General features: G+C 34.3%; 1 protein-coding gene across 4 annotated transcripts in view; it reads right to left on the reverse strand.

The window, feature by feature from the left end:
* LOC133515986 (homeobox protein abdominal-A homolog) overlaps positions 1–26,275 on the reverse strand; it is a 51,735-nt gene extending 25,460 nt beyond the window's left edge. The window contains exons 1-2 of one of the 4 annotated variants that reach the window (XM_061848642.1): positions 24,723–26,275; positions 11,820–11,867 (exon numbers count right to left, since the gene is read on the reverse strand). In XM_061848642.1, the coding sequence (XP_061704626.1) occupies positions 11,820–11,867; positions 24,723–25,317 (643 nt within the window). In that variant the 5' untranslated portion in view covers positions 25,318–26,275. Of the gene's footprint in view, positions 1–11,807; positions 11,868–24,722 lie in introns of all 4 variants that reach the window. The other 3 variants (XM_061848644.1, XM_061848643.1, XM_061848641.1) reach the window with 3 other exon arrangements.
* Positions 26,276–26,816: the final 541 nt, after the last annotated feature.

Genomic DNA, 26,816 nt, shown 5'->3' on the forward strand with positions numbered 1-26,816 from the left:
TTAATTGCAGTAATCAACGATTAGTGGAAAACGCGGCAATTGCGGCCAACAATAAAACTGTAATTGTTAATTTACGGCCTCTGCTCCACGGCCGCTGTCCGTGTAAAACAGAATTACGATCCTACCTGCGAATACGATAACTACGCACAAATAGGAAATTCTTTAGTAGCAATCAATATTTTATAAAATTAAATTAACTGCAGATATTAAAGTGCCGCCCGGCTATGTAGTTTAATTTAATGCACTTCATTGACTATCAGTAGAACTTATTTCTTTGTAAAAAGGATTGTGAATGGTCAATTACATGTTCCCAAATGGTTACCAATAGGCTATGCGTCGGAGTAACTCCTAATAATGCTTGGTGCCCTATTCATTAGGTACTACGCCGTAAAAGTGCACGGCGACCTTATCAATGAATTCATTCATAATTTCTCCGTGCAATTTTGCAGCTTACTTAAGATTTAAAAAATTCGACCGTAAAACCACCCATAGACTCCTAGTAGGGCTAAGATGGTCGACTCTTTATCATTTGTCACCATGCCTGTCACGTTCTAACAACTATGTAAGTGCGAAAGTGACGCTTGACATGACAGGTAATAAAAATGCGACCATGATACCGCTGCAGCGGTTCCAATTTAACTCGAATATCTTAGTTCGGGTGTGATTATTATTTGAATGTAGTTCTGTTGTAAAACATGCTTAAAACTCAGACACCCAATGAGAACATTGGTACCTATTTATAATGAATTACGTAGTGAACTTTAGGGCCTTGCCATAGTGGGTTGGTTTTACGAAACTAAACATTTTGCGGAATTTTGCATACACATGTAGGTTCTACTCGTCAATTTAGACGGACTAAGAATTCATGATGATATAATTATGACTGGTATATAACGCATACTGCGTTAAGTCTGTCTATTGCATGACTTATCCTAATAAATAATGTGTGATGCTACTTCGGTGTGAATGTATTCTTAACGTATCAGCGAATTTTAAATAAGTACAAGTGTTTGCTCTTAACATCTTTCACTGATATTTCATATGTAATAACGCAAATATGTAAATGATATCGTTCCGAATGATTGACGAAACATATTGTGACTCGATTCACACGTGCTCCCTCTCTTTCACTCCCACCGATGTAAATGCGACACCCAATAAACAGAATGGTTTATCGACTGCCACTGCCATTCCAATTTATTCTGGTCATTTTTGTCTACTTCAGGGGTCCGATTTTTAGGGTGATATTATTTTGATCGCTTTATCTGTTATGTTGGTATTTGTATTTGGTAACACGCTTTGTTGTGTGTAAACTAGCTATGAAACGGGCAATGAACTTATATTTCTGCATTGCCCATGAAGCATACTATATATAACGTCGTTTTCATAAATTCAGGGATTTCGTGTAACACGTTGGTCTCGGATGCAATTGAATGTAGGTATATTTATTTTGTGTTAGAAATCGTTAGATACGTAATAGTACATTACTATAGAGGCCGGGAAACGAAGGGTTGCAGGCCAAGTAGATACTAAGATATGGATAGGGATACGCGGCCGGCAACCCCGTTTCTCGCCGAGATTTGTTTGTGCTTTACTAAAACTTGCAATGAAAAAAAAAATTTAGTCAATTTGTTTTATTCGTACATAGGTTTACAAACCTAAAAATTAATTACGAATCTACTACTATTTGATGGTTTAATACCAAGACGTGTCACAATTTGACGTTTAAAAACAAAAGAAGGTTGCTTTACAGGCCTAGGCTGTACGAAATTCCTTTACATATCATCTTCACTCATCGCACCGGATATGTACATAGTATTTCCGGATCTAAGTAATTTGAAGTAGGTAAGTCATGTCAACATTTCATTGCAAGTTTGAGAAAAATATTACGTTTCTATGGATACACATTATTATACATAGTATGTACCTACGTTAGACCTTTAACCCAGAACGATTCAGAATAAAATCATTTACCCTAATTTTAATAATCGATCGAATCTTCACACGTACCGCCCTTCCCGCATCCGTAATCCGTTGTTTAGAATACAGTACAGATAGCAAACAAAATATTCTGATCTCGTACCGATGTAACGCCCTTCCTTGCCGACCCCCCACTTATACCCCTGTTATTGGTACTTCTTCAATGTCAGACGCACCCGCTGTCCCCGGTTGCCCCTCGGAGTCGTGTACCCGGGTCCCCCTGCCGACTCCGACATACATTACGCCACACCGCCATCGATTGCACACCGCTCGACTGCTAAGGGCTACAATGGGCTACATAAAATTATATCAATTGCATGAATTTTACGGCTGAATTACAATTCCAGATTTGGCACCTCGTTTGTTATTGTCAGGGGCTCAAGGGTTGTTATTGTGATACGATATTTCTGATTAAAAATAGATAGCATTTTTTATTTATTTTTAACGTCGCTATAAATTATGAATCTGACAAATTCAATTCAGTATTGCATGTACTGCTCTATCCTCGTAAGTAATACAAAGTTTTCCTATTTTTTCTTCGTATCTTGTTGTATAAGAGAATTGATGCTACATTATATACGAATATGTCCAATTGTTATATAGGTACATTAAGTCAAGCCTATTTTAACTGCTGCGTTATTTTCTTTTGTGACAATGATGCTGTTTATTTAAATACTGACGCAGAAACTCTGGTTCATGCTCGTTGGTTTTTATGAATACAACCGTATTAAGTGTACGGTTTTAATTAGATAAGTAAATACACTGGGTGGCACGCTTGCGCGTAGGTAGCAGCCATTGATGAATAAAGTAAACCGTTTTATCGATTGCCCAACCTCGGTTCACTTGAACAACGCTGCGTAAAACGCAAATATTCTACCGCTGATTGAGTCATATATCGAACAGGATAAATTAAAGTTTCGATTATACTTGTGCCTAAAATCTTGAACGGAAATTAAACATAAATAAAACATGTTTCATAGCCGCCTAGTTATTTAAAAACTAAAGGAAGCGAAACGTTTGCATCTGCATAAATAAAACAGAAACTTTGATCGGTAATACACAGAATGTTATTTTACATTATTATCAAAAACCGGAATAAAATATCGACGTGGGTGGCTTGGAACCGCAAGAAGCCTTGTAATTAAAGGATTTGATTGCAATTTCCTCGCCTTATTTCCATAAAACTATGGCGGTACGCCCAACGCATAGATTATGTTCATATTTCAAGGCAGTTATTATGCGCGGGATATTGCAAATGTCATCACAGTATAAAGTAGATAAAGTCATTAACATGTACCCACAGTCCACAGTGAACGGAGAAGCTGAGACAGCGGCATGTTCAAAAGGCCTCAAAAATTCTCCGGCAACACAATTAAGCAGGTCTACAATAAAATGATCATTTAATTTCTTGCTAGTGGTAATGAAATTACTTGAATATCGCCTTAATTGGTTGCAATTCAACTTTTTCTTTTCTAGAGGACAGATTTTCTTAGTCGTAAAATTGTAAGGTCGCACGAAATTGTTTATACGAGTACAATAGTAGCGCCTAATTTATTGAGAAATTTTAAGTGAGAACTTAATATCTCATTGTGTAAATACATGCTTATTGTATTTATTAGGACATGCAGTACAACATGCGTTCTATTAAACGATGATTTGTGCTGTATTACCTGAATGTAAAAAATTTTATTTTTCTTCCAGGGAATCCGGTTTCCAAAGCGCAATCAGCGAAATTTTATTCGTATTTGGATAGGTTTTCTACGGAATTTCTTGACAGACTGTAGGATTAAATAATTTTAGTTCGCAACAAATTATAAATGGCTAAATAATTAGGATAACACATTCACATAATATGGTGGATGGGAAAAACTCTTCAATAAAAACTAAATATTAAAGGAGGAATAATCCATCCATGACACACTCGTAGTGCAGCCACATAACTGATATTCATCGCTTACTCCTTCGTTAACGTGGTAAGAGACAAATAAAGAAACTGTGATTCAGATGATATCAGCACCTGGTACTACTGTTGTTTTGCGGTAAATTTGGCTTTTAAAAGACTTACTGTAATCTTCAAAGTAAAAAGTAAAATAGATTGGGAGAGGCCGTTTTCACTTAGTTTTTAGAATAAAGTAACAAAAATGGAAGGTATATAAGGTCGATTTCGATGTATAGGTAATTATGCACCATTTTGTTATTTAAATTATAGTTTTAGTAATACTGAAGGTTCTTCAAGCTAAATGTATGGTCTGACGCCACATGTATTTATTGTAATGTGATGGCTGAGATATTCAACATGATAGCTTACACGATCACCTACTTATTTTAACTTTATATTTAAAAGGTTCTATTAGGTATTATATTAATACTGGCAACATTTATACATACAGTAGGTACTTAAATACTTAAATAGCTACAATTTGTATTACTCATCATTTTTAGTTAAGGTATTGCGGCCAGTGTCTTGGAGACAATTCTCCGGGTTACACTAGGCTTTGTCGATAGCTAAGTTATGTTACATTAATGTATATTAATAAGGAAAAACATTTCAAATATGTATTAGGTATAGGGAGTATACAACATTTGATTAACTAAAGAAACTTATTATAGTTTTCTAAGAATGATTTTCTATCTTTTTTTTTGTTTGACGCTGTTAAATTTTCAAATAAAATTAGCCTTCGAAGCATTTACAGAAGTATTAAAAAAGCAGCTCCTCGTGATGCTATGTTAACCTAAATTTCACACTTCTCGATAATCTCGATACACATGACTCATATAATAAGTTTAAGTGCCAACTTTAATCGTTTGAAATGTGTTAACTACGCCTACATTCCTATGTTGTTGCATATCGCGAAATCGTCCCAGCGTAGCGCATCCATTGCATTATCTAACCACACCCAATAGCATTAATGCATGCACCCGCATCAGTCCTGCTGCGTGGCCCCTCGCTGTCGGCTGTATATCAAGATTCCTATCTTAGCTGCGTTTGCGACTCGCTGCAATCTGATTGTACTGGTCTGGCATTCTTGTAGGGTTTAATACTCTGGTTCTTAGCACTAGGGTAACTTGGCCCCAAGATCTGTAAACAATGCCAAATCCATGATCGCTCTTATACTGGTTACCTCTAGCGGCCGACTCTATATTGGAATGAATGCTTTGCGCGAGAGTTGCGTGACTACAATTTTTTCTATAAATTATGATTTTAAGGTGAAAATCAACGTTAATTGTTCACAATTAAAGATTACATTAGAATTATCTTCTCGAATAATCTTGAATAGACGATTACCGCACTAAATTAGCTATGCACGTTTTTATAATTTGGTCAGAATAAATAACGTCGATGATGTAAACCGGATTTATTAATAATTTAATTCATCAAATTAATTTTGCCTTAGTTATGAAGATATTAAATATCTATTATACCAATCAATAGTTTGAACTCAAGAGAAACATCGCTGAAATATATTATATTGTTTTTCTTTAAGAATTTATTCAAAATCATAATTAAATGAAAAGATAGAAAATATTGTATGGCATGTCATGTTGCCGACTCGATTATATTAGCTTCTTGGCATAATAATGTTAGTAGTAACTGACTGATATGACAACCTTGTACAAATTATCTTGAAGTATGCGTAGCCTAGAGATGTCATTTTATTTTATTAAATATCTCGTTTCGAAAATATATCAAAAATTGTGTCAACAATGCATCTCGAGTTTGAATCAACACTCGTCTTTCAAAAACAAATTTTATCGCAATTTATTTATCATATGAAGATAAAATAGATATGTTTGTTTTCGTCCATTTTAATATGGCAAACATAAGTTGGTCGTGTTAGAAAAGTTTGAGTAATGTCCTGCGTGTCGCCTGGCTTCCTCGAACGTGTGTAACTGCGCAACTCTGGTCAGCGAGCCAATTTGTTTTTATTGAGACTACCCTCCAGTTTGCATAACTGGTAGGAAACGCTGAGCCCGTTGTAAACAAACTTAAACGTGACCAAACATCTCTGACCTCCGAATGTGACTACGCATGGGGTACCGCGGAGGATGGAGGCGGGCCGGGTTAGACTGGATTAGGTGGCCAGGTCTACCTTTAATCTCGGCGAGAATGTTTTCACAGCGTCTGGTGTTTGGCCCCGAGGCCGCTCGCCGACGTGTGTAAACAATACTCAACGTTAATAGAGAAATAAATTGTACGCATTTCATTTATCCCTTTAGAGAGCAATCAGCACCTATAGGATTATGAAATGGGCTGTTATCGGTTCGCAGCAGGCGTTTGATACGAGGCGAACCACTGACTTGTGTTGATATAGCCGTCAGATCAAACTGGTGAACCTGGTTTAGTGCTGTTTACTACGCTGCGTAGCTACTAAAGCTGCGTGCGAGCTTGCAGCCACTCGTACAAGTCGTTACCTAATTCTGAGAAACGAGGGTGTATGTTACATAAGTTTCTTTATTTTGTTCCATTGGTAATGATTTTAGGTAAGCTATCGCGATTTAATATACTATAACTAACTCAAAGGTAATAATATAATATAGCATAAGTTTGTAGATGCCACGGACTCATTTTAAATAAAATCCATTCATAAATGGCCATGCACTTTTGCAGCTGGGTATACAAAGGTATGAATAAAAGTATGGCGTGTTGGATTTGCTACGATACCTAATGGATTATGTACCCGTGACTAAAGCTTATTTCAAACATAGTTTACGACCCTTCATACACAACTAAGGGAGATATATTATTGGCTTGTACAGTAAGTATGTCGTTTTGAATATGTTATCAGTTAGCGTGAAAAGATGGTAGAGGAACAAATGAATTACAAAATAGTATGCTAAACAAGTGTCAGCTGGATTAAATTATTGATGTATTCATAGGACGAGGTGACGCATTCCGAGTGAACGTAGATAGACTGCCAAGGCGCAGGTACCGTCAGAACGAGAATGTACTCAAAACTATAATTCCAAGAATTGCGTACTCGTAGATCATACTGAGTACCGTGAAAGCACCTATTGTACCTATAGTCCAAAATCTCCCAATTACAGGTCAGAACTAACTCTAATATCTTGGTTTAGGTGTTACTATTATTTGAATTACCTATAGTTATGAGACAACATTGTTTCATAATTGGCGGAAAACATCCAGAAATCACTAAAGCAATATTCGTATTGTGTACCATAAGTGATTGTAGTATTGCACTAATTAATTGGGTCATTTTACGGAGCCCAATTGTATGGATGCTCATGTTAAAAATGAACTTAGAGGTAAAAAACGTGATCCATATTAATTTCTCTCTTAAACTACTATGTCTTATATATCATTATTTCTGAATTTAAAGAGTATAATAATGGGACAGTGTACAGAATTATACGTAATTATAATATAAGGTAGGTATGAATTCATTTTTATGTATGAGTATATATCTCGGAAAACTCTGAAAACCAGCATTTGTACAGTACGCCATGGGTTCCTAATGTAGTTAATTAAGTCAATAAATAAGCGTCTATTCAGTTCAGGTTTCGACTAAAACAATGGGACTTTTATCGATACTTCATTTCTATAAAGCCTCCATGTTCTAATGTACGTCTATTGAACTTGCCGCTCATACCTATGTGATGTTGTCTGTACATGCAATTGCTGCATCCGGTGCATTGTCGTGTGAAAATTTGCTAAACCGATACCTGTTCAAATAAAATGCATGCCTGATAGGCAATAATCGTGCTGAATGAATAATAAAGAAATAAATTTAAGCAAATTGATTTCCTCATAGGCAATGTATAATGTGTGGCTTGGAGAGGAGAGAAGAGTTCAAGCTCTCCAAGTTTACAATAATAGTTTTCATCAAAATAAACTTTTTTCAGAAAATTATTGCTAGTTGCAACAGTAGATAATTGCAAATATTGGTCCGCCATTCAAATAATTTCTGATAGGCACACAAACAGCATTACTTAAATTTCAATGTTATCTCATGGATTTAGATTAATTTAATAAAATATGTATGTTATGATTGTTATGAAGGTATTTTTACCGTAACCTTATTTATAGCATGATTTTTAAAGTAGGTATACCTACATTCCTTGGTACACATAGTTAAATTAGTGAAGAAATATAATATAATATTACCTCCTCCTACGCCTTAGGATCAAATGTGATGAAAATAAGATTAAAAATAATATTATAATTTGTAAATCACGTGTCTTCTCAACATATAAGGCATAAAAGAGCACGACAAAATTAACTTTAAAAAAAAACATGTGAGAAATCAAGAGGACCACAATAAAAATACATCGTTCACAATAATGTCTATACGCATCGGCCTAGGAGGGAACTGTTCTTTGCAGCAAGAACAAATTGCAATAAAAACAAAAATATCACTGAACTTGTCAACGGGTAAAACAACACTCATAAAAAACCCTGAGCTGTTTATTTCAAGAACGCCCTACACCGATGTAATGTATGTATTTAATACAATCGGATTTAATCTTATAAATATACATAGCGTAATCAGACAAATATAAACAATATTAATGTGAATTTAAGATCCAGAATCGTGTACCTACAGCAATGATAATTATACTCGTATAAGCGCCAGCACATAACCTCCTCATTAAAATTTGTGAGACAAAATGTAAAGGAACGCATATTGATTAAGCTCTATGATTCTACGAATAGTTAAGAAGTAAATATAAATTTGGGTATGAATATGTATGCGAAGAAGTTCATTCACTGTGGCATGAACGTGCATATGTATAATTTTATTGATTTTGTTAACCATGAACGTTCATAATATGACGTAGGGTAATACATATTAAGGAAAAGATGCAATTTTTGCTGTAGGTACCTAAGTAAGGTTATATTTAATTATAATTTATTACATTATGAGAGAAATATTAAGAAGATAACAAATTTCATTTATTGTTTATTTTATTATAAAATACAGATCTCTCGATAACATATAATTTAAATGTATTTAAAAGGCAAAAAGGCTTTTTACTATTTTCTACATCTCAACACTTTCAACGTTTCGAGAGTATAAAACACCCTTTCTACTGAAACGTGTACAAAATAACCGAATGAGAAGAGTCTCGACAATACAAAATATTTCTTACTTAAATATTTTTTAGAAAATATGTAGGATTTGACAGTTTGTCACGTATTTTATATTACCTAAGTATAATACAGTAAACACAATGGTGTTTAGTTAAATAAAGAGTTATGTTTGTTAAGTGTTGGTTGACCTGCTATATTTTCTTTTCAGGTTAAAGATTTGTATTATAAATACGATTAATTATAGATATATTTATTATATATTCTATATTTATAATTATACCTATCTAGAAAGTTATATCAGAAGTTAAGTAGTAAATATACAAAGTTAGTTATTTAAAAACGATTGGACATTGGCCTTATTAATACCTAATTTTCCATTAATTAATTTTGCAATTTTCTTCTACTTAAATTACGAATATATATAAATATATAACAACTAAGTAACTAATACATTTGATCAAAGCTATAGCATTCTTCAACCCATGTCTATTCTATCTATGATGTCATTGTTTCAAGCAATGAAAGTTAAGATAAAAATAACTCAACACGTGACCAGTTTACGAATGAATGCGAATATACTTATTTGGCATTCGTGACCAGTCCGCTTATTTGGTGACGAGCGCCTCTATTTCAGTTCAAAAACACAGGCTAATGACACATCCACCATAAAAGAATTAAAAACGAAAATACTTTTTAAACAATAACGGTATGTGAAAGGGTTAAAAGTGTTTTGTTCATAACGTAACTGTCGCGGTTAGAATGTGGCCAGTATTTTAAAGTTCCTTTCACAAATGCAATAAATCAGTCAATTGTTTCCTTAACTCGTTAATGAGTGGAAGTACGCGAGGCGCTGCACATGTCGGGCCAGCTGTTTCTATGACAGTCACGTCCACAAATCTGGCAGTTTGTTTTACTATACCTACTACGAGCTGAGCTCGTTAAATTTTTATAGCCACAAGGTCGTCACTTTATGGTCAATTCTCAAGTCGGTTATTGTTCGCGGACAAACTTTTTTTCAACAGTGTAGCGTCAATCACTTGTAGCGGTGAAGTTACGATTGACAGTGATTTCGACTTAATTGTTATAGCGCTATAAAATGACTTTTATAAGCTCTAAAACTGTTAGGATAATTTGTTTTGTTTGGCTAATCAATGCGTGTAATATATGGATAATAAAGGAATATTAACAGTGGTATAAAGAGGCGCCGGCATCTTATTCGATTTTGATATTTTATATAGGTACTTTACTGCCGACAAGCTTCTGTTTGTAAAATATTCGTATTTTATTTTAGTTCGGCTGATAACGCTCAAGTTTGAGTCCATCGGTAGGTACTTTGAATAAAGATTTGATAATTTTTATAACATGTATGTATATCGATAACACCTATTAGATGTTAAAACCGTATATGTAGTTACTATAGAAACACATGTTAGTAGTGTAGAGGTATATAAATGACCCTGAGATCGTCCAAGAATCGGTGTGATAACAAACGATGTTTTGGCTGCGATTTTGGCAATATCAACTTTCGCAGAACGACCGCAAACAGCGTAATAAAGCAATTTGCGACCGTGCCAACAAAACAATGGCCCCGGTTCTAAGCCCGCTTTAAACTTATCGACAGCATGATTTAAAACCCTTTGACTCGGACCTTATTTGTAAACATCTTGTTAACACAAAGGATCGCTATTTTTGCAAGGGAAAAAATTGCACAACCCATTGCCGTGAACCCTTTGTGCGATTATGTTTTGACAGAACGGGGAAAGTCGCAAACGCATTGTCTGATTGTATTTTACCTTAACTTGTTTAGTTTGTGAGATAGTGACCCACTATTCGCTATTGTTCTAAGAGAAAGTCCCGCTTTATTGAGATCTTGGAACCCTTTCTGTTGCTTTTTGCAATAGCGCAATTGCTTTACACCACTTTTTTGCGCTCGAGACACCGCAGGTACCTTGCTTCCGAAATTTACCGTGACCGTGTTGGCACGCAATTCGACAGTTTCGTGCGCGATTCGCGATTTAATAGAACATGGTAGTAAAAACCGATAATAACAGCTGAGCCATTAAAATTTAAAGATGGTACTTAAAATTTGTTACAGGCTAATAATAGAACCTAGTAACAGTCTTTATTAAGCGTTATAGCTACTTCTCGAAGATTGGGCTTCGAAATTGCACTTCGCATAATCAATTTGTTATTAATTATTTTGATGCGTTCTAAAGCTCCTTCCCAATTTTACTTACCCACGCTATGTGCTTACACTTAATAGTGTTGCATCGTACCTATTTAAAAATATACCGATGAAGACATGAAATGAATATAATTGCAACGGAATGGTACAAGGCATCGATCGAAAAGTTGACACTGTGCCAACGGACTTTAAAATAATCGCGCAGTAACATTAACCGCAAATTTAATGCAATGCTTTTATAATACTGCAATTCACTGCAATGTAACTCTTTGCATTTATGTTTCATTTACTTTAAAGCCCATTTCAAGTACTTGGTGATGAAATGATTGACGATAATAACCTTGTTTAGCGATTAATTCGTTAATAGTCAATACTTATGTGTATGTTTAATTTTATGAATAATTTTCGTGCGTTATAACGCCGACCAAGATGTAAATATCTAACTTCACAGAACTGACGTAGCAAGTAGGTAGATAATCATCTAAAAAAAACTTTAAAGAAATTGAAATCGTAGCTTTCAATCGTTTCACCATTTTCAATTAACTAAATATACTTAAAACTAAAAGAAAATAAATTTGAAACGATAAATACCATTGAACTCACCGCAGACCACGCGGTCGAAGGGGCTCATCCAATCTGGAAATGGAAAATCTATTATCAATCGTACTGAAAGTTCATTGTTCCGGCAAACGGCATGCACAAACATTCACCTTAATCTATTGCCGACCACAGATCTGTGTACGGCCGTTACATGTAAGATTTTCATGTTGCTGCTATACACACACATGCTATATATAAGTAAAGCCTGACCAGTGATATATGACGACGCGCCATATTGCGGAATTTCATTGGAACTAAATTTTTCATACTAAACTGAACTGTCATGTCACCCTATACAGGAGAATAACAGCGCTCTCTTGACAATAAATAAAATAAATAAATATTATAGGACTTTATTACACAGTAAGACAATGATCGTATATTTCTGGTCGGGATTTATATGGTGCCTTTTACCTTTAATCTCCAGCTGCCCACAAATCACAACTAGTCAAGACAAAAGCAAATTTTGATTTGTCAAAATAATGGAATGTTGTGGCCTTTTTATAGGTATCTGGGCGGCTAGAGTTAATAGTATATAGAAATGCGGAAACTGTCTTAATAATCACTTTGTGCATACATATTAAACCTGTGATTTTTAAATAGTTACTTATCTTTTTCAAAAAAGCCAAACGATTACTAAGACAGTCTGGGTATCATTTTTACTTTTGAGATATAAATTATTAAAAAAAAAATATTTATAAAATATAAATTGAAATACAGCATTAATAAAAAAAAAAACAAATTGAAGAAACGAAAAGAAAAAGTGATAAATATTATCTACAACGCATTGTTGAATATAATGGCTTTACAACTATGAATTACCAAAAAAACATAATAGAATAAGTACAGCTACCCTTTTAGTTCCAACAGATGTGCTGCTACAAGACTTTAAAAGGCGATAGAAAATTCAATTTAAGTATATCAAAATATACATTGAATTTTCAATGTGTTCAAGAACAAAATGACCAAACTTAAAGAAAACGTATGCCGTACATACTCCTAGAGACACCCCGAGACAGGCCGAGAATGAGTGTCTACATACTGCTCTCTTCTCGTCTCGTCTTGCCTCTTGCTCTTCGGCGATTGTGTTGGAGCGATGACGAGACTCTCGGCGAGAGGCACTGGACGAATGGGTACAGCCGGCGTATGAGAGCTGTACACACTCGTCGAAACACCCCGAGATAGGCCGAGAACGAGTGTCTACATAGATACTGCTCTCTTCTCGTCTCATCTCGTCCTTCTCCGATTGGATCGGAGCGTTGCCGAGACTCTCGGCGAGTGTGTACCTACGGCCGGCGTACTCGTATGCAGGCTGTACATACTCTGATTATTCTTAGATACTGATAAAAAACCGGGCAAGTGCGAGTCGAACTCGCGCACGAAGGGTTCCGTACCATTATTTATAAAAATGGCAAAAAAAATGTTTGTTGTATGGGAGCCCCCCTTAAATATTTATTGTATTCTGTTTTTAGTATTTTTTGTTATAGCGGCAACAGAAATACATAATCTGTAGAAATTTCAACTGGCTAACTATCACGGTTCATGAGATACAGCCTAGTGACAGACGGACGGACGGACGGACGGACAGCGAAGTCTCAGTAATAGGGTCCTGTTTGACCCTTTGGGTACGGAACCCTAAAAAAGAATTGTGCCAATAAAAAAAATCTCGACATGTCGGGCCTAGTGGGTAGTGACCCTGCCTATGAAGCCGATGGTCCCGGGTTCAAATCCTGGTAAGGGCATGTATTCGTGTGATGAGCATGGATATTTGTTCCTGAGTCATTGATGTTTTCTATGTATTTATAAAGTGTATATTATTATATATATCGTTGTCTAAGTACCCGCAACACAAGCTTTATTGAGCTTACCGTGGGACTTAGTCAATTTGTGTAATAATGTCCTATAAAAAAAATGAAATATGGGAAATTATTAACTACCTAAACACTAGTAGATGCTATGTAAGGTGAAATTTATTTATTCTTAGTAGTATCCATTAATTCGCTTTTGCATCGATAATAATTAATATCTACATTTTACTTTAAACATGCACAATTACTACAAAAAATAGGTGAAATCAATTGTAAATAGAATAAAATGACAAGAAAATAATTTGGTTATGTAAACATGCACTTTGTAAAAGCCTACGTAGGTACCAAAGCTGTATATTAGTTAGGTACATTAAATATGTGTGTAATGAAAGTTAAGGTAAATATATGCGCTACAAACAGATGTTATTATTTAAAGCATTATTAAACAAGTTTTCATGACTAATTGTAAATTTGTAAAAATCATATATAGCTTCTGTCAAGTATTTTGAATTGAAAGTCCTTTATTTTTGAAAAGGAAACAACATTTCAGGGTCTTTTATTAAATAGACCGTAAAGAAATTCCGTAAACTACAGCAGTACATAATTATAGTCTGTCAAGCCATTTCCATCTAGGTATAGAAATAACACGGCAAATTTAAAAAATGTAGGCGCAAAAAGTTATCGTGTCATAGAAAATTTTATTTCGCGCCTTTTTCTACTGATCAAGTTGTCTGACAGACAGACTATACCTATACCTAATGGGGCTCTACAGATGGCGCTTTTAGAACCTGCCAAAAACTTGTACTCTATGTTTTACCTATATCTTTATCGTTTTTTTTATCTTTTCGCTTTTTCACAGTTTTCTCCTTTTTTGAGCTCCCATAACAAATAAATCGATATTGTTTTTTAATTACTACCTAGAATTCTAACTACCGGAAACAGGAACCTAAATCATCGCAGCGCCATCTGCGTTGCGTTTTGCACGTCTATCCTAACTTTTCATGCAAACTCTTATATGTTAAAAAATAAATAAGAACGTTACAATCTTCGTTCCACCTCACCCGGTCCTCGTTCAATCTTAGCTCTAAGGTCAAACAGTTTGCCTTTCTCAGAGTGTCAATTACAATGTATAACACAATACCTTGACTCTATTATGTAAATCCGAGTCATAACAATAAACCGAAGTAAACTAAAATCGTTTAAAAGAATATCTTTGCATGAAGGCATTAGCTAACAACAATGGGTAATTAATTATTTTCTTGTCTTATGTATTGTTTACTTTTTCGTCATTAATCATGGTGTTTTCTGGTTTTACTGCCCTCTTATCAGGCAAAAAAACTTTAACAGAATCGTAATTGAAAACGGAGCATTTTCTCACGGATTTATCTTGAATGTTGTGCTTATAAACTTCGCTTATTAGGTGTATAAATAGCCCCAAAAAAAGTAAGAGATTATTTTGGTCTTTTTATATTCCGAATTTCACTAAATTCAGTTATGTATTATTAGTTAGGTACAATTACAAAGATAAAGATCAGCTAGGAGATTCTCAAATCATTGAAGAAAAATATAAGTAGCTAATACCTAAAGGTACCTACAGTAAGTAAGTACAGTTTTTAAAACTTGGTACTATGAATAACACTTAATTTGACTTTATTACACTTACATTATATAGAGTTATATAGAGACACAGCGAATAGTAGGCATAGCAAGTATACAGGGTATCTCCCATCATGGGGTTTTAAATGCTGGGCTTGATTTTACTCGCTACCCTTTTATTATGGAACCAACCCCGAAATCGCGATAAGAATATTGGTTATTTCATATATTTTGGCTGATCAGATGTCGATGTTTTCTATGGAAAATCTATGCGATATAGTCGGTCAAATAAGAAAGGTGGGCCAAAATGGTTACTGAGTGGGACCCATGGAATATATGGTGGAGGTGCAGGAAGACCGAAAATGAGATGGCGGGATGACGATGGACGTATTATTTCCAAAATAATGGGAAAATGCCCTTTGCCCACCAGTGGGACAGTAAAGTAGGCGAAGAAAAAAAAAAAAGAGTTGATCAAATAGTAAAAGTAGCTAGGTTTAGCGAGTAAAATCAAGCCCTGCACTTAAAGCCCCATGATGGGAGACATACTGTATGTATTTTGTCCTTGTAAATCAAGTTTATAATTCTCCCGCCTACGCCTGCGTACTGTAACGGCACTCAACTATTGTCTGATAGAGTCATTATGACATTAAGATGATAGCCGTTATGGCGTAGTTGATAAGCTAAATTGATATTGTAATAAAATCTGAATTTAATGGAAGGTAATCGTTTGCTATTTTTACCGTAACATAAAGCTAACGTTTTATAGCGCATTCATCTGTAACGAGTACTTATATAAATATAGTCTCGTGGTTTTTTTTTAATCTGAAGATACGTAGAGTTAGACTCAAAAGTAATGGAGTTAACTTGAAGTAATTAATACCTAATACATACCTGGGTCAAACACATTTTAGAAAAAGGTCACTTCTGTGGACCGATTATGGTACATAGATATCCCATTTTTCTAAGTTGAGTCTGAAGTATGTACTGAAAAAATGTATCCCGTCTATAAAAGCGCCGCTTAAAATTAGGTTTAGATTCCCGTAAATTTGCATTGTCCACAGGAAAGACGCGAACGAAATATATACATTAGGTACATAGGTGGGTCATAAAATGTGTATGACCCACCTATGTAATGTAAATGAGAAATAATATTTTAGCATACTTTAAAAATATATATAGACAGATTTATGAAGTGACGTAGGTAGTGTATGGCTTCTTTTCTACTGAGGCGAAGATGAAAAGTATGTATGACATTTAGGTAGGTATCTGTTGTTAGAAATCAGTTATGCTCATTGACATCTTTTTTTATTATTATCTAAGCAGTGAATTTATGATATCGGCAGGTATAAAAAAAATTAACTAGTATTTTCATCTCTGATATTTTTACCTTCTTGGATATATTCATAGTTAAATCAAATTATTTATTTTTCTCTACCTAATAAATATTTATTTACGCAATTTAAGTGCATCTGGTTTCAACAGAAAATTCGTCATCACAAATAAATTAGGTATATCAACCAAATTATATAAGTAAATTATAATCAAAAAAACAACTAACTATATATACTTTAACTACAATTTGATCATAGCATTCATAAAAAGGAAAAGTATATAAAACAACAGAAAGGCAAAACCAATTATTATCAAATAGTGGCGGTTTACAAGCTATTAGTAATTTTTTTGATAAAAATATATTTTTAATTAAACTAAGTCGTTAAAACGCTTTTAATTTAGGTTCGCTAAACGGGTTTACTTCCTTGATGATTATTTTTAACTTTCTCAATTATTATTTCGATTAAAACCGTTTTAAGACGTGTTATCCTTTCGTACCTAATTATTATATATATTAATTATTTACCTCATTATCGACTTAAAACCTTAAGGCGCCGTTTTAATATTGAGATAATATAATCGGTACATATAAATCGTCAGATAACAGCTTTCTATCAGTACCGAAAAGTCGCGTTGAAAGTAAACCAGCCGGGCCAAAAGCGGTTTGAGTACCAAAATACCCCTAAAAAGGTTAACTCAAGAGTGCCATATCAGCCTCATAATTCTCGTAAGAAAGATAATGATGTTCTTACGAAGTTGTTTATAGTTTTTTGGGAATGTTGGCAACAATGTAAATTGGTACGTAGGTGTTCAAAAGTGGGTTTTATCTCATTCGACGGATACTGAGTGTGGATTGAGTGTGCTTAGTTAACGCAGTTATAAGTAACCGTTCCATTGTTTTTCTTTCTTTTCGCTACTTTACCTGTAAACACTTCAAATCTATGTATGTAACTATCATTAAATAAAAATTAAGCTTAAGGCGACGGTAGCGATGGGAACATTTTCAGATTCTGTCAATTTACCCCATTTCACACACAAGCGCACTTCACGCACACTTTACTGGGACAGGTCAGTGACCCATCACGTTTTTTTTTAAGATAGCGTTTTTAGTTTAGTAAGTACAAATTAACAATTGGCCTCCTTTGAGGTAAAGAAACTGTAAAAGCGTTACATTGAAAGAAGAAAGAGAAACAATACTTACATTTAATCTTGCTTTCGTTGTCTGTTCATGTGACATGACGTATATAAATGTAGGTAAATAATATAATTTATTTGATTGTTGACTGTTATACTTACTCGTATATATTGCTTTGTGTATTAAATTGTATGTTTTTAAATGTTATTTAATTTTCTAAAATATGGATTATCAATTGTCTGATATAAATTAGTTTTATTTTTATTTTATTTATTTTTGTCGAGATACGCGTTTTGTAAAATTTAACCAAATAAAACCAAAAGTAATTGATTAAGTCAGATGTAAAATGTTATTTTCTACTCATAGTTTTTGATAAGGCGCAAAATTAATTCAATGGTAAAAATAAATAAATAAAGCAGGGCGGATATTTCATTTTGGCGGATTAATCATTTATGTACAGCAACGCCAAATTTTCTATAAGTACGACAATGTGTAAAACATCCTGCCCACCATTTAAATTCATATTATCAACATTTCTATGTCCATTTTATTTATCTATTTGAATCGCACATAATTAAATCGATTATCGAGTTTGCAGCACTAGCACGGGACTGATTTGGCTACCTACGGTATTAAGCGGTACGGTACCTACCGCCATTGTTTATAGACACCGATCCTTTCAAAAGTAGAACTATACCAGTTGAAAAAACAATACTATAATTTGTTATTGGTGTACCTTCACGACTGATATGTTTGATATGCTAATGCGCTAGTTCAACTAGCTTTCAAAATCACACAATAATTCAATTAGGTACCTACTGTCAAAGAAAAAATCGTATTACTTCTTGTTCAAATGGAATTCCATATTTAGATTTTTGATACATTTAGTGTCAATTTGTAGAGAATAACAACAAATAAAAAATATAATGTCGATCTTAGTCTTTACATGGCTTCTTTGTGAACAAGTTTACGTACACGTACAACATACAATTATTTAACATTTATTGAACAAATAATTTGCGCAAAGTGAGGTCTAAATCGAAAATGTCGTATACCGGGCCCTTAACACTTTTTCACTCACTTTCAGTTCACAATTAATATATTATAAAACACTTAATATTACTTATAGGTACATTTTATAGTTTTTTTTTATGCCAACGATGACGGCAATGCAAAAACAAAAACTCAAAAGTAAAATTCAGAACCAGTCCGCGATAACGCGAAGTGACTTTAATTGGGCCAAATAGGTAGGTATCTCATTATTTTAATCGCGTGTTTTATGTATTTTCAATACTTTTTACAGTTTTACTTTAAGTTGCAAGTATCTCTTTGTGTTTTATATATACTATACCTACCTCGTTATATTTAATTGAATTAGGTATGTGAATAATTATGTAAGTAGGTACTTATGTAGAAAGTTGCTTTATTGGATATTAAGAAGAAATTGTTATTGATATAAACACCTCTATACGTAATGGATGTGTCACCAGTAATTAGATATAAACCACAAATACTTATGTTCCTATTCTATTCTCTGTAGGTATTTAACATCAGCTTTTAACAACATTTTACCATAAACAAGAATCATAATTTCATTAATTTCAATCTGTTTTTAAAAAATGCCTCCATACTCTTCATGACTGGAGAAAAAAACACAGTTTTCATTTGTTAATTAGGTAAATATATTGAAACCAATTGCAATATCTTTCATTAATCATGTTGAAGATGAATAGGAGAGTTAACATGTAACAGTGAAATGTAAAAAACTCCAAATTTTCTCTTAAATGCCGCATGATTGGCGCTCTTACCAAAGAGCAAATTTAAAAACGCTCTACTAAAATAATAATGTCGTATAGATACAACATTCAACTGTACGTCAAACCTAGAAAAATAGAATCAAAAAGAAATTTTTGAGCGACAAGGGAATTTGAGTCTTTTGGCACTTTGAATAAAGTTTATCTATGATTGAATGAAGATTAGAGAGACATGGTTCGATTGGCTGGTCGGGACGGCCATGTTGGTTCGCGCGTGCGCGCTGCGCCGTCCCGCGCACATGGTGCCCGACGCGACGATAGAACGTGCATTGCCACTAAAAATAAACATTGACTCACCAAATTTCATTCAAACTAACTTTTATAGAGCGCGAACGTACTACGTTATATTGTCAAAATTGTTGTACGAACGTTACGATGAATAAATTTCGTAGAGTCTACATCTCCGCCATTTTAATTTCGGACGCCGCGTGTCAAGCGTCACACGCACACACCTGCTCGGATATTTCTGTCTCTCTCGAGACAGATTTTTTCCGGTATCATTCGAGACATTTTTATACGCCAGCATTAGAAACAAATCAAGAATAATGGTCATTTTCAAAGCAAAAACAAGTCGATTATAGGCCATTTTATATAATTTCAGTGAGCTACGAGGCCGTAGGTAATTATGTTACAGTGGCTTTGATCATGAGGTATTTTATACGCGGCGTTATTGATGGGGGGCATGTGGCGGTCTGGCGGACGGCTGGACGTCTCTGGGCTAAATGAAATGTTTTAACACACACTTCATAATGAGTCCGTGTCATTTTCAGGAGTACGTACCTAATACATTATCTCACAGTACCATTACATATATAGGAAAGTAAATAGCCTACATACGTACAGTACAACTATTATCTTTTAAACAGTAGGTACGTGCGTAAGTACCTACCTACACGACGCAGAAATATTAAGTTTTAGATAAGTAAAATAATAATAATAAGTAACTTTAGAAGGTTGACATATTACTTTATCGTACCTAACCTACTACTCGTACTTCTGCTGTTTTCTTAAGTGATGTGATGCACAAAATGCCTATCTTAATTATGAAAAAGATAACAAAAAAGTAAATATCAAATTGATGGAAATAAAATAATGGAAATATAAATGGTTGAATTACCTAATATTTTGTTCTTACTACTTACTTTTGTAATTGACAATTATTTTTATTAGACAAAAAAGTGAATGTTATAGTTTTAATACAGTTTGGCAAGTCAGTAGAAAAAGGCAGCAATTTATAATTATTGAATACTAAAACTTTTTAATGAAAACTATACTTAACGATTATTATAATATAGTGTAGATTCCTATCTCAATGTTCTCCATACACTAATTGTGTGATATGTATGATATAAAAACGTCATAATCATAGTTGGTTTATGAGTGTAAATTAAAGAAGAACTGAACCTAATTACCATATTGATTTTTCAAATTAAAATGAACAACAATAAAAATAAGAACTTTAGTATATTTATTTTATTCCTCTTCGAATGCCTAAATATGAAACACTCAAAACCATGATGATTATTTACTGTAATTTATTTATTTCCCCACTTTTCCGTGTTTCTCTCTCAAAATCTTTTAAACCATAAATACTACGGATAAATGCTAAATATAATATTAATCTCGGATCATTGCAGACTAGCTTGGTATCAATCACTCTGTAACTTCATAACAGAAGTAATATTTCCTCGACCATAAACTTTAAAAGTAATTTTTCATCTTGTACATTTTGACAGTTTCAGATTCAATAATAATAAAAAGTTGAACCTAAAGACCTGATTCTATTTTCTTTGAATATGTATGTTATTTTATGTTCCTAGTTTCAGAAACTATTAATAACTCCATATCTTGAAAGTACCTTTTGGGAAATAATAACACAGTTTAAAAATGTAGACCCCAAAGGCTTGTCATTCCATAGAATATTTGAATTTAACGCCCTTTTCTACTGACAAAGTGGAAATGCCAGAGTAGGTGTATAGCTTTTTTTAAAATAAACTTCAATAGGTAAAAGCCCGACCCGAAATATATGATCATTCTCAAGAGGGTGCTGTTATTCACATGTATAGGGTGACAGTTCAGTATAGTATGAAAAATTTAGTTCCAATGAAATTCCGCAATATGGCGCGTGATCATATATTACTGGTCAGGCTTTACCTACCAACTGCCATTTCTATACGTATGTAGATGAAAAAAGTAGGCTATTTTTTTTTTATAAGGCCGGTTTGAACCTTCAATGTGACATTCATTAAGTAAGAAAACATCCATTTAGGCAAATCCAAATCTGTTTTTTTTTAATAACCACTGATCTTGATTATACCTTTATAAAACTAAATTGATTTGAAAATATATATTTTAAACTGACGGTGATCATTTAAATAAAATATACCTACAATAAAGCGGCAGGCACTATTACTCAAAATAATGGCCAAATGAAAAAACACATTCGGAATGATTCATTCATTCTCTAAGTATGTCAAAGATTTATAAATAATCAACCAAAACTACGGAATCTTTTTTGCTATAGGTGCCTTCGCTTTTAAGTATCATAATTAACTTTAATTGCACTATAAACGAAATGCAAGCAAAATGTTTTATTACTTTTTATACAACAAGTACTCATTTAACTGTAATTTTATTATTGAGTTCTTTGTAATTTTAATTAAATAAGCTCTCACATTAATTGCCAGTTACCTTAATTTTTTTATACCTATAAGACTTGACCTCTTTCGTCAACGCGTACTTGCTTTCTATTTTATAATTTGTAATTATTCAAACGAACAAGGTACCATAAATAAAATGAAGTACCTAATCCGTATGTCAAAATAGTTAGCCACTTATTAAGGCTTAGGCCATAAAACCGCGAGTCAAATAATTGTACCATTGTATGCAAAACGTACAGGCACTTTAGTACTGTAATGGACAGATGTTTTTGAGTACTAAGTGGACCGCACAGAATTCATCGCAATATGACATTAATGTCTAACTGTAAAGTTTCCTAGATTGTCCTAGGTTAGTTTTACGAGTTTGGAATGGCCTTATCGGAATTTAGACTTATGGACGATAAGTAAACTTGTCTATTTATGCGCAATTCGTTCTGAGCCGGATTTCTAATTGTAGAGGAACTTAGTTCGTGTTTAACATAAGTGGGGCAATCGACCTTTAACTGAATTAAGTTTTCAAGTAATTATTAAGCACGCAAGTTTTTGTTTTATTAGATTGCCGTGTTTGCACATAGATAACAAGATAAATTAGTTTACCAGTTTAATTTTTTTAACGTAAGTACATACGTTTACGTAAGTATTACTGTTCTTTTTTATGTTATTTAACGTGTTCGATTGCACTTCAAATGTATTAATTTAATCCTAAAAGTACGATCAAGTTCTCATACTACGTTACTATAGGAGAGAGGATACGGTATTTCGAAAGGCCGCCCCAAATACCGGCGGCCGGGGCGGCCGACGGCGGATGGTTGTAAAATCGAAAATCCTCCAAAGAAGAATTGCAAAAATGCACGTAATTAAGTATAGTTAGGGCCTGAGATTAATCTTATATAATTTTATTGATCCTAAAGCTGAAAATTATTCACCCATACCTAGATACCTACAGCATACCTATAAGTTTTAACTTAAATAGAAATTGCTTGATTGTCGTAACACGATGTAATCAATTAACTTATTAGGTACAGATCCCGAACTATATACCTACATACCTATTTATTTTTGCAATTTACCCCAAAAGTATCTTTAAAACACCTAAATATAGGTACCTAGTTGCAATATTGAATCATTTGAAATACGTTTAAAATAATTAAGTAAGTAATATTCAAATTTTTGAAGTTATGTAAGTATTATTGAATACCCACACCGATTTATCCAATGGGTACTAATCAATTTTCATTTTCCTAACTACTTAAAAAATACCTATGTTAAGTTTACGTAAACCTATTGCACTTTTAACAACAAATTAATTGCATTGTTTTTACTTTATTTAAGTAGAGTATTAATTAATTTATTATTATTTCTTAACATTTTATTACGTTGACATAATTAAGTTTTAATTTTGGTAATAATTAATCACATAAAATAGAAATGACCTATAATGAATATTTATTAACATTTAGGTTCCTACTTATAATAAAGCGTTTTTGTTTATTGTTGCAGTTTTTTTGTTTAGAATGTTTTATTACTATTAGAATAAATACCCGAGAGTACCTACAAAATACCTATAAACAGGTATACATATGTTAACAGTATATAAGTAAAAAAGTGTTTTTATTTGAAATCTATAACCATCGTTAGTGTTAAAGATTTTTAAATGAAATTGAAATCATATTACAGGTTTAACAACCAATAAATAATGATTTAATTGCTTATTTAATTCATGTTTAGTAACCTAGTTATAATTCAGTAAATAGGTACCTAAATGCCGATAATGGTACGATTAAACGGCTATTTTATTGCTCATATATTTTAATGTTTATTTGATTGTTATGAGAATGCAATTTGACGCTTTTAATTGCGTAGATAATATCGAACAATTAAAATTATTCCAATTTTTTACATACCTATTACTGAATAATACCTGGACGCTAGTAAGTATTAGGTAGGCAGACGTTATCGTGTTTTAAATAATCATAAATTAAGGTAGATAAAACATTAACATATATACTTATAAGTGGTAAATAAGATATTAGTAATAATGGTAATTATATTCTGTGTAGGAAGCTGTAATTATAATGTAGCCACCTAAATATGTAAATGTAAGTCACATTAGAATGTAATAGGAGTGTTTAGGTAAGTATATGATTGTAATTAAGTATCTAAATTAAAGTTGTATTTTTAACGCGTCTTCAATCAGTTTTGGATATTGAAGACATAGTTACAATATTAATCGCTTTCAGAAGTAGGTAATCAGTATATCAACAGGCAGGTAAAAATTATTCCTATTGGAATTGTCTTGTTTTGGAGCAATAAATGTCAACAATCTTTATATTAATTAATTTTGAATTAAATCAGTGTGTGAATAATTAAGCGAATATTTAAATTTTGACTACGCACATTGCAAACGAAATGATAAAGTAATTAATCAATTATCTACGACGTAAAACATAATTTCGTATCAAACGTCTACAAAAATGTTAAAGCAAATTGTGGAAATAAAGAAAATGCATTTTTTTGCAGAACGAGCACAAACACACTCATGCAAGGAGAAAAACATTTACCGGTGATGGACATCCAGGGGTACCGCGGAATGTCGGGGAGAGGCTGTGCCGAGGGCTGTGAGCAGGCAGCGCCCATGGCGTCCACCGACGCCGCCGACGCGGCCGACGCCGCCGACGCCGCGGCCTGGTGGTAGAACTGCGCCGCCGCCGCCATGCTCGCCGACGCCGCCGACACCGCCGCGCCTCCGTTGTGTTGTCCCAGGGCGTACATCGGGTCCGCACCCACCGCCGTCGGGTACCGGCAGCTCTTGTCGTCCGCTGCGGACAATCCTCCTCCGGCCGAAAACGGCACCGAGCCCCCGAACTGCTGGTGGTGTGACACGTATGGATACATCCTCGCCGGCGCCCCTGGCGAGGCCGAGGATGAGCTCGACGAGCGCTGCGGACTCCCGTTGCCCGGCGAGCCGGCCCCCAGCGCCGCCGCCCCCAAGCCTCCCGATAGCGACGAACTCAACGACGTCGACAACGACGACGACAGCGACGACGATAGCGACGCCTCGATCGGCGAGGCACCAGCACCCGCGAATAAGTTCTGGTGGTGGAACTGCTGGTGGTACTTCGGGAGCATGCTATCGATGATGAACTTGGAACTCATCGCTCGGCGACGCGGCGCGCGACGATCGCCTCGCGGGAGATGCGTTTATCGCCGGGCGATTCGGATCGATTCTCGCGCGTGCACTACTATGGCCGCGAATCGTTTATGACCCGCGTATGAGGCTCTACGACTCCGAATTCCCCGTCGCGTCGTGGCGAGCGTTGCCGCTGCCGCGCGCCGTTGAGGCGGCGCGTGCGAGCGGGACGGACGCATTTGCGGCGGTCGCGCCGGAACCATCTCCGTCTCATTAATTCCTACCTGCGTAGCTTATATTAGAAAGAGATAAAAGCTATTTGCTAACGACCATTCGGACGGCCATTGTTCGTAATGGCGCCTCGCTCTCCGCACCCCCTCGCGGCCTTCGTCTACGCCAATAGTGATCCCGTGTAGAACATTCACCGCCAATCACAAACCATTCCGGCACTTCTAAATGTCAAACTGAATGGCTTTAAGCAAAATTGCACCATTACGTTCGAAATTAGTGATTTGGTATTGTTTTGTAACTGTTTAATTTTCAGGTAGTAAAAGTGCAGTTATTTATAATTGTCACGAACAAAATCGTAAAATTTTCAAACACTCAAAGCACTTATTAAATCGTTTAACAAAGTAATTTTTATTAAGATATATTTAAGTAAAAATAGTCTTTAACAAAATATTGCAACATGAATGTACACAATTAAGTACCTACAATAGATAAGTACGTATTCGGTCACGGACTTTAATTGTTGATCCATTTAGGGTTCAAGTTAATTTGGTTAATAATACTAACGGTATGAATGTCCAGTGTAAAGTAAACTGTAAATTCCATGATCGGTATAACAGGAATATATTAAGTTTTTTTTTAATACATACCAATGTTACGTTTTATAAATAAATACATATGTAGTTTACTCGTAGTCTGTACCTAGTTTATATCTATTTAATAAGTTTATATCTATAAAAAAGTATAAGTTGGCCATAGAAACTAGTGTATTTTTAGCTAGATATAAAATAGGTACTTACGAGTTTTAATCTATAACTTTTTTATGTTGTTAATTATTTTTGATTTTTTTGTATACACCTATGTACCTATCATAATTATATTGATAAATGCGTTAGACGATAATAATAAAACCTTACCAGGTTTATAACATATACCTATGTGATTTTTAATGAGAAATTTAATGCCACAAATCAAGTCAGAATCAAAACAAAGCATCCAATAAATGACATGTTACTATGTCAAACCATATCACCCATTGGCTGTTTCGTTTTAAGTCCACAATAAAACTGCTCATAAAATCTATTTAATAACCACTAAACGGTGAAATAAAAATCATTCAAAAAGAGAATTGCACCGGACTGTTTTACGCGGGCCACGTGGTCGAGCGGGTATCACTCATCCCGCTCCGACAGACGTCCCGTCCTCGTCGCACGTTTCATTCATCCGCGTGGGTCGTAACAACGACAAGCGTAAGAGCGAGATCAAACTTTATAGCTATTCAAATAAAACCGTTTAT

The sequence above is a fragment of the Cydia pomonella genome, chromosome 3 (assembly GCF_033807575.1).
Source record: "Cydia pomonella isolate Wapato2018A chromosome 3, ilCydPomo1, whole genome shotgun sequence".
NCBI classification, from domain to species: domain Eukaryota; kingdom Metazoa; phylum Arthropoda; class Insecta; order Lepidoptera; family Tortricidae; genus Cydia; species Cydia pomonella.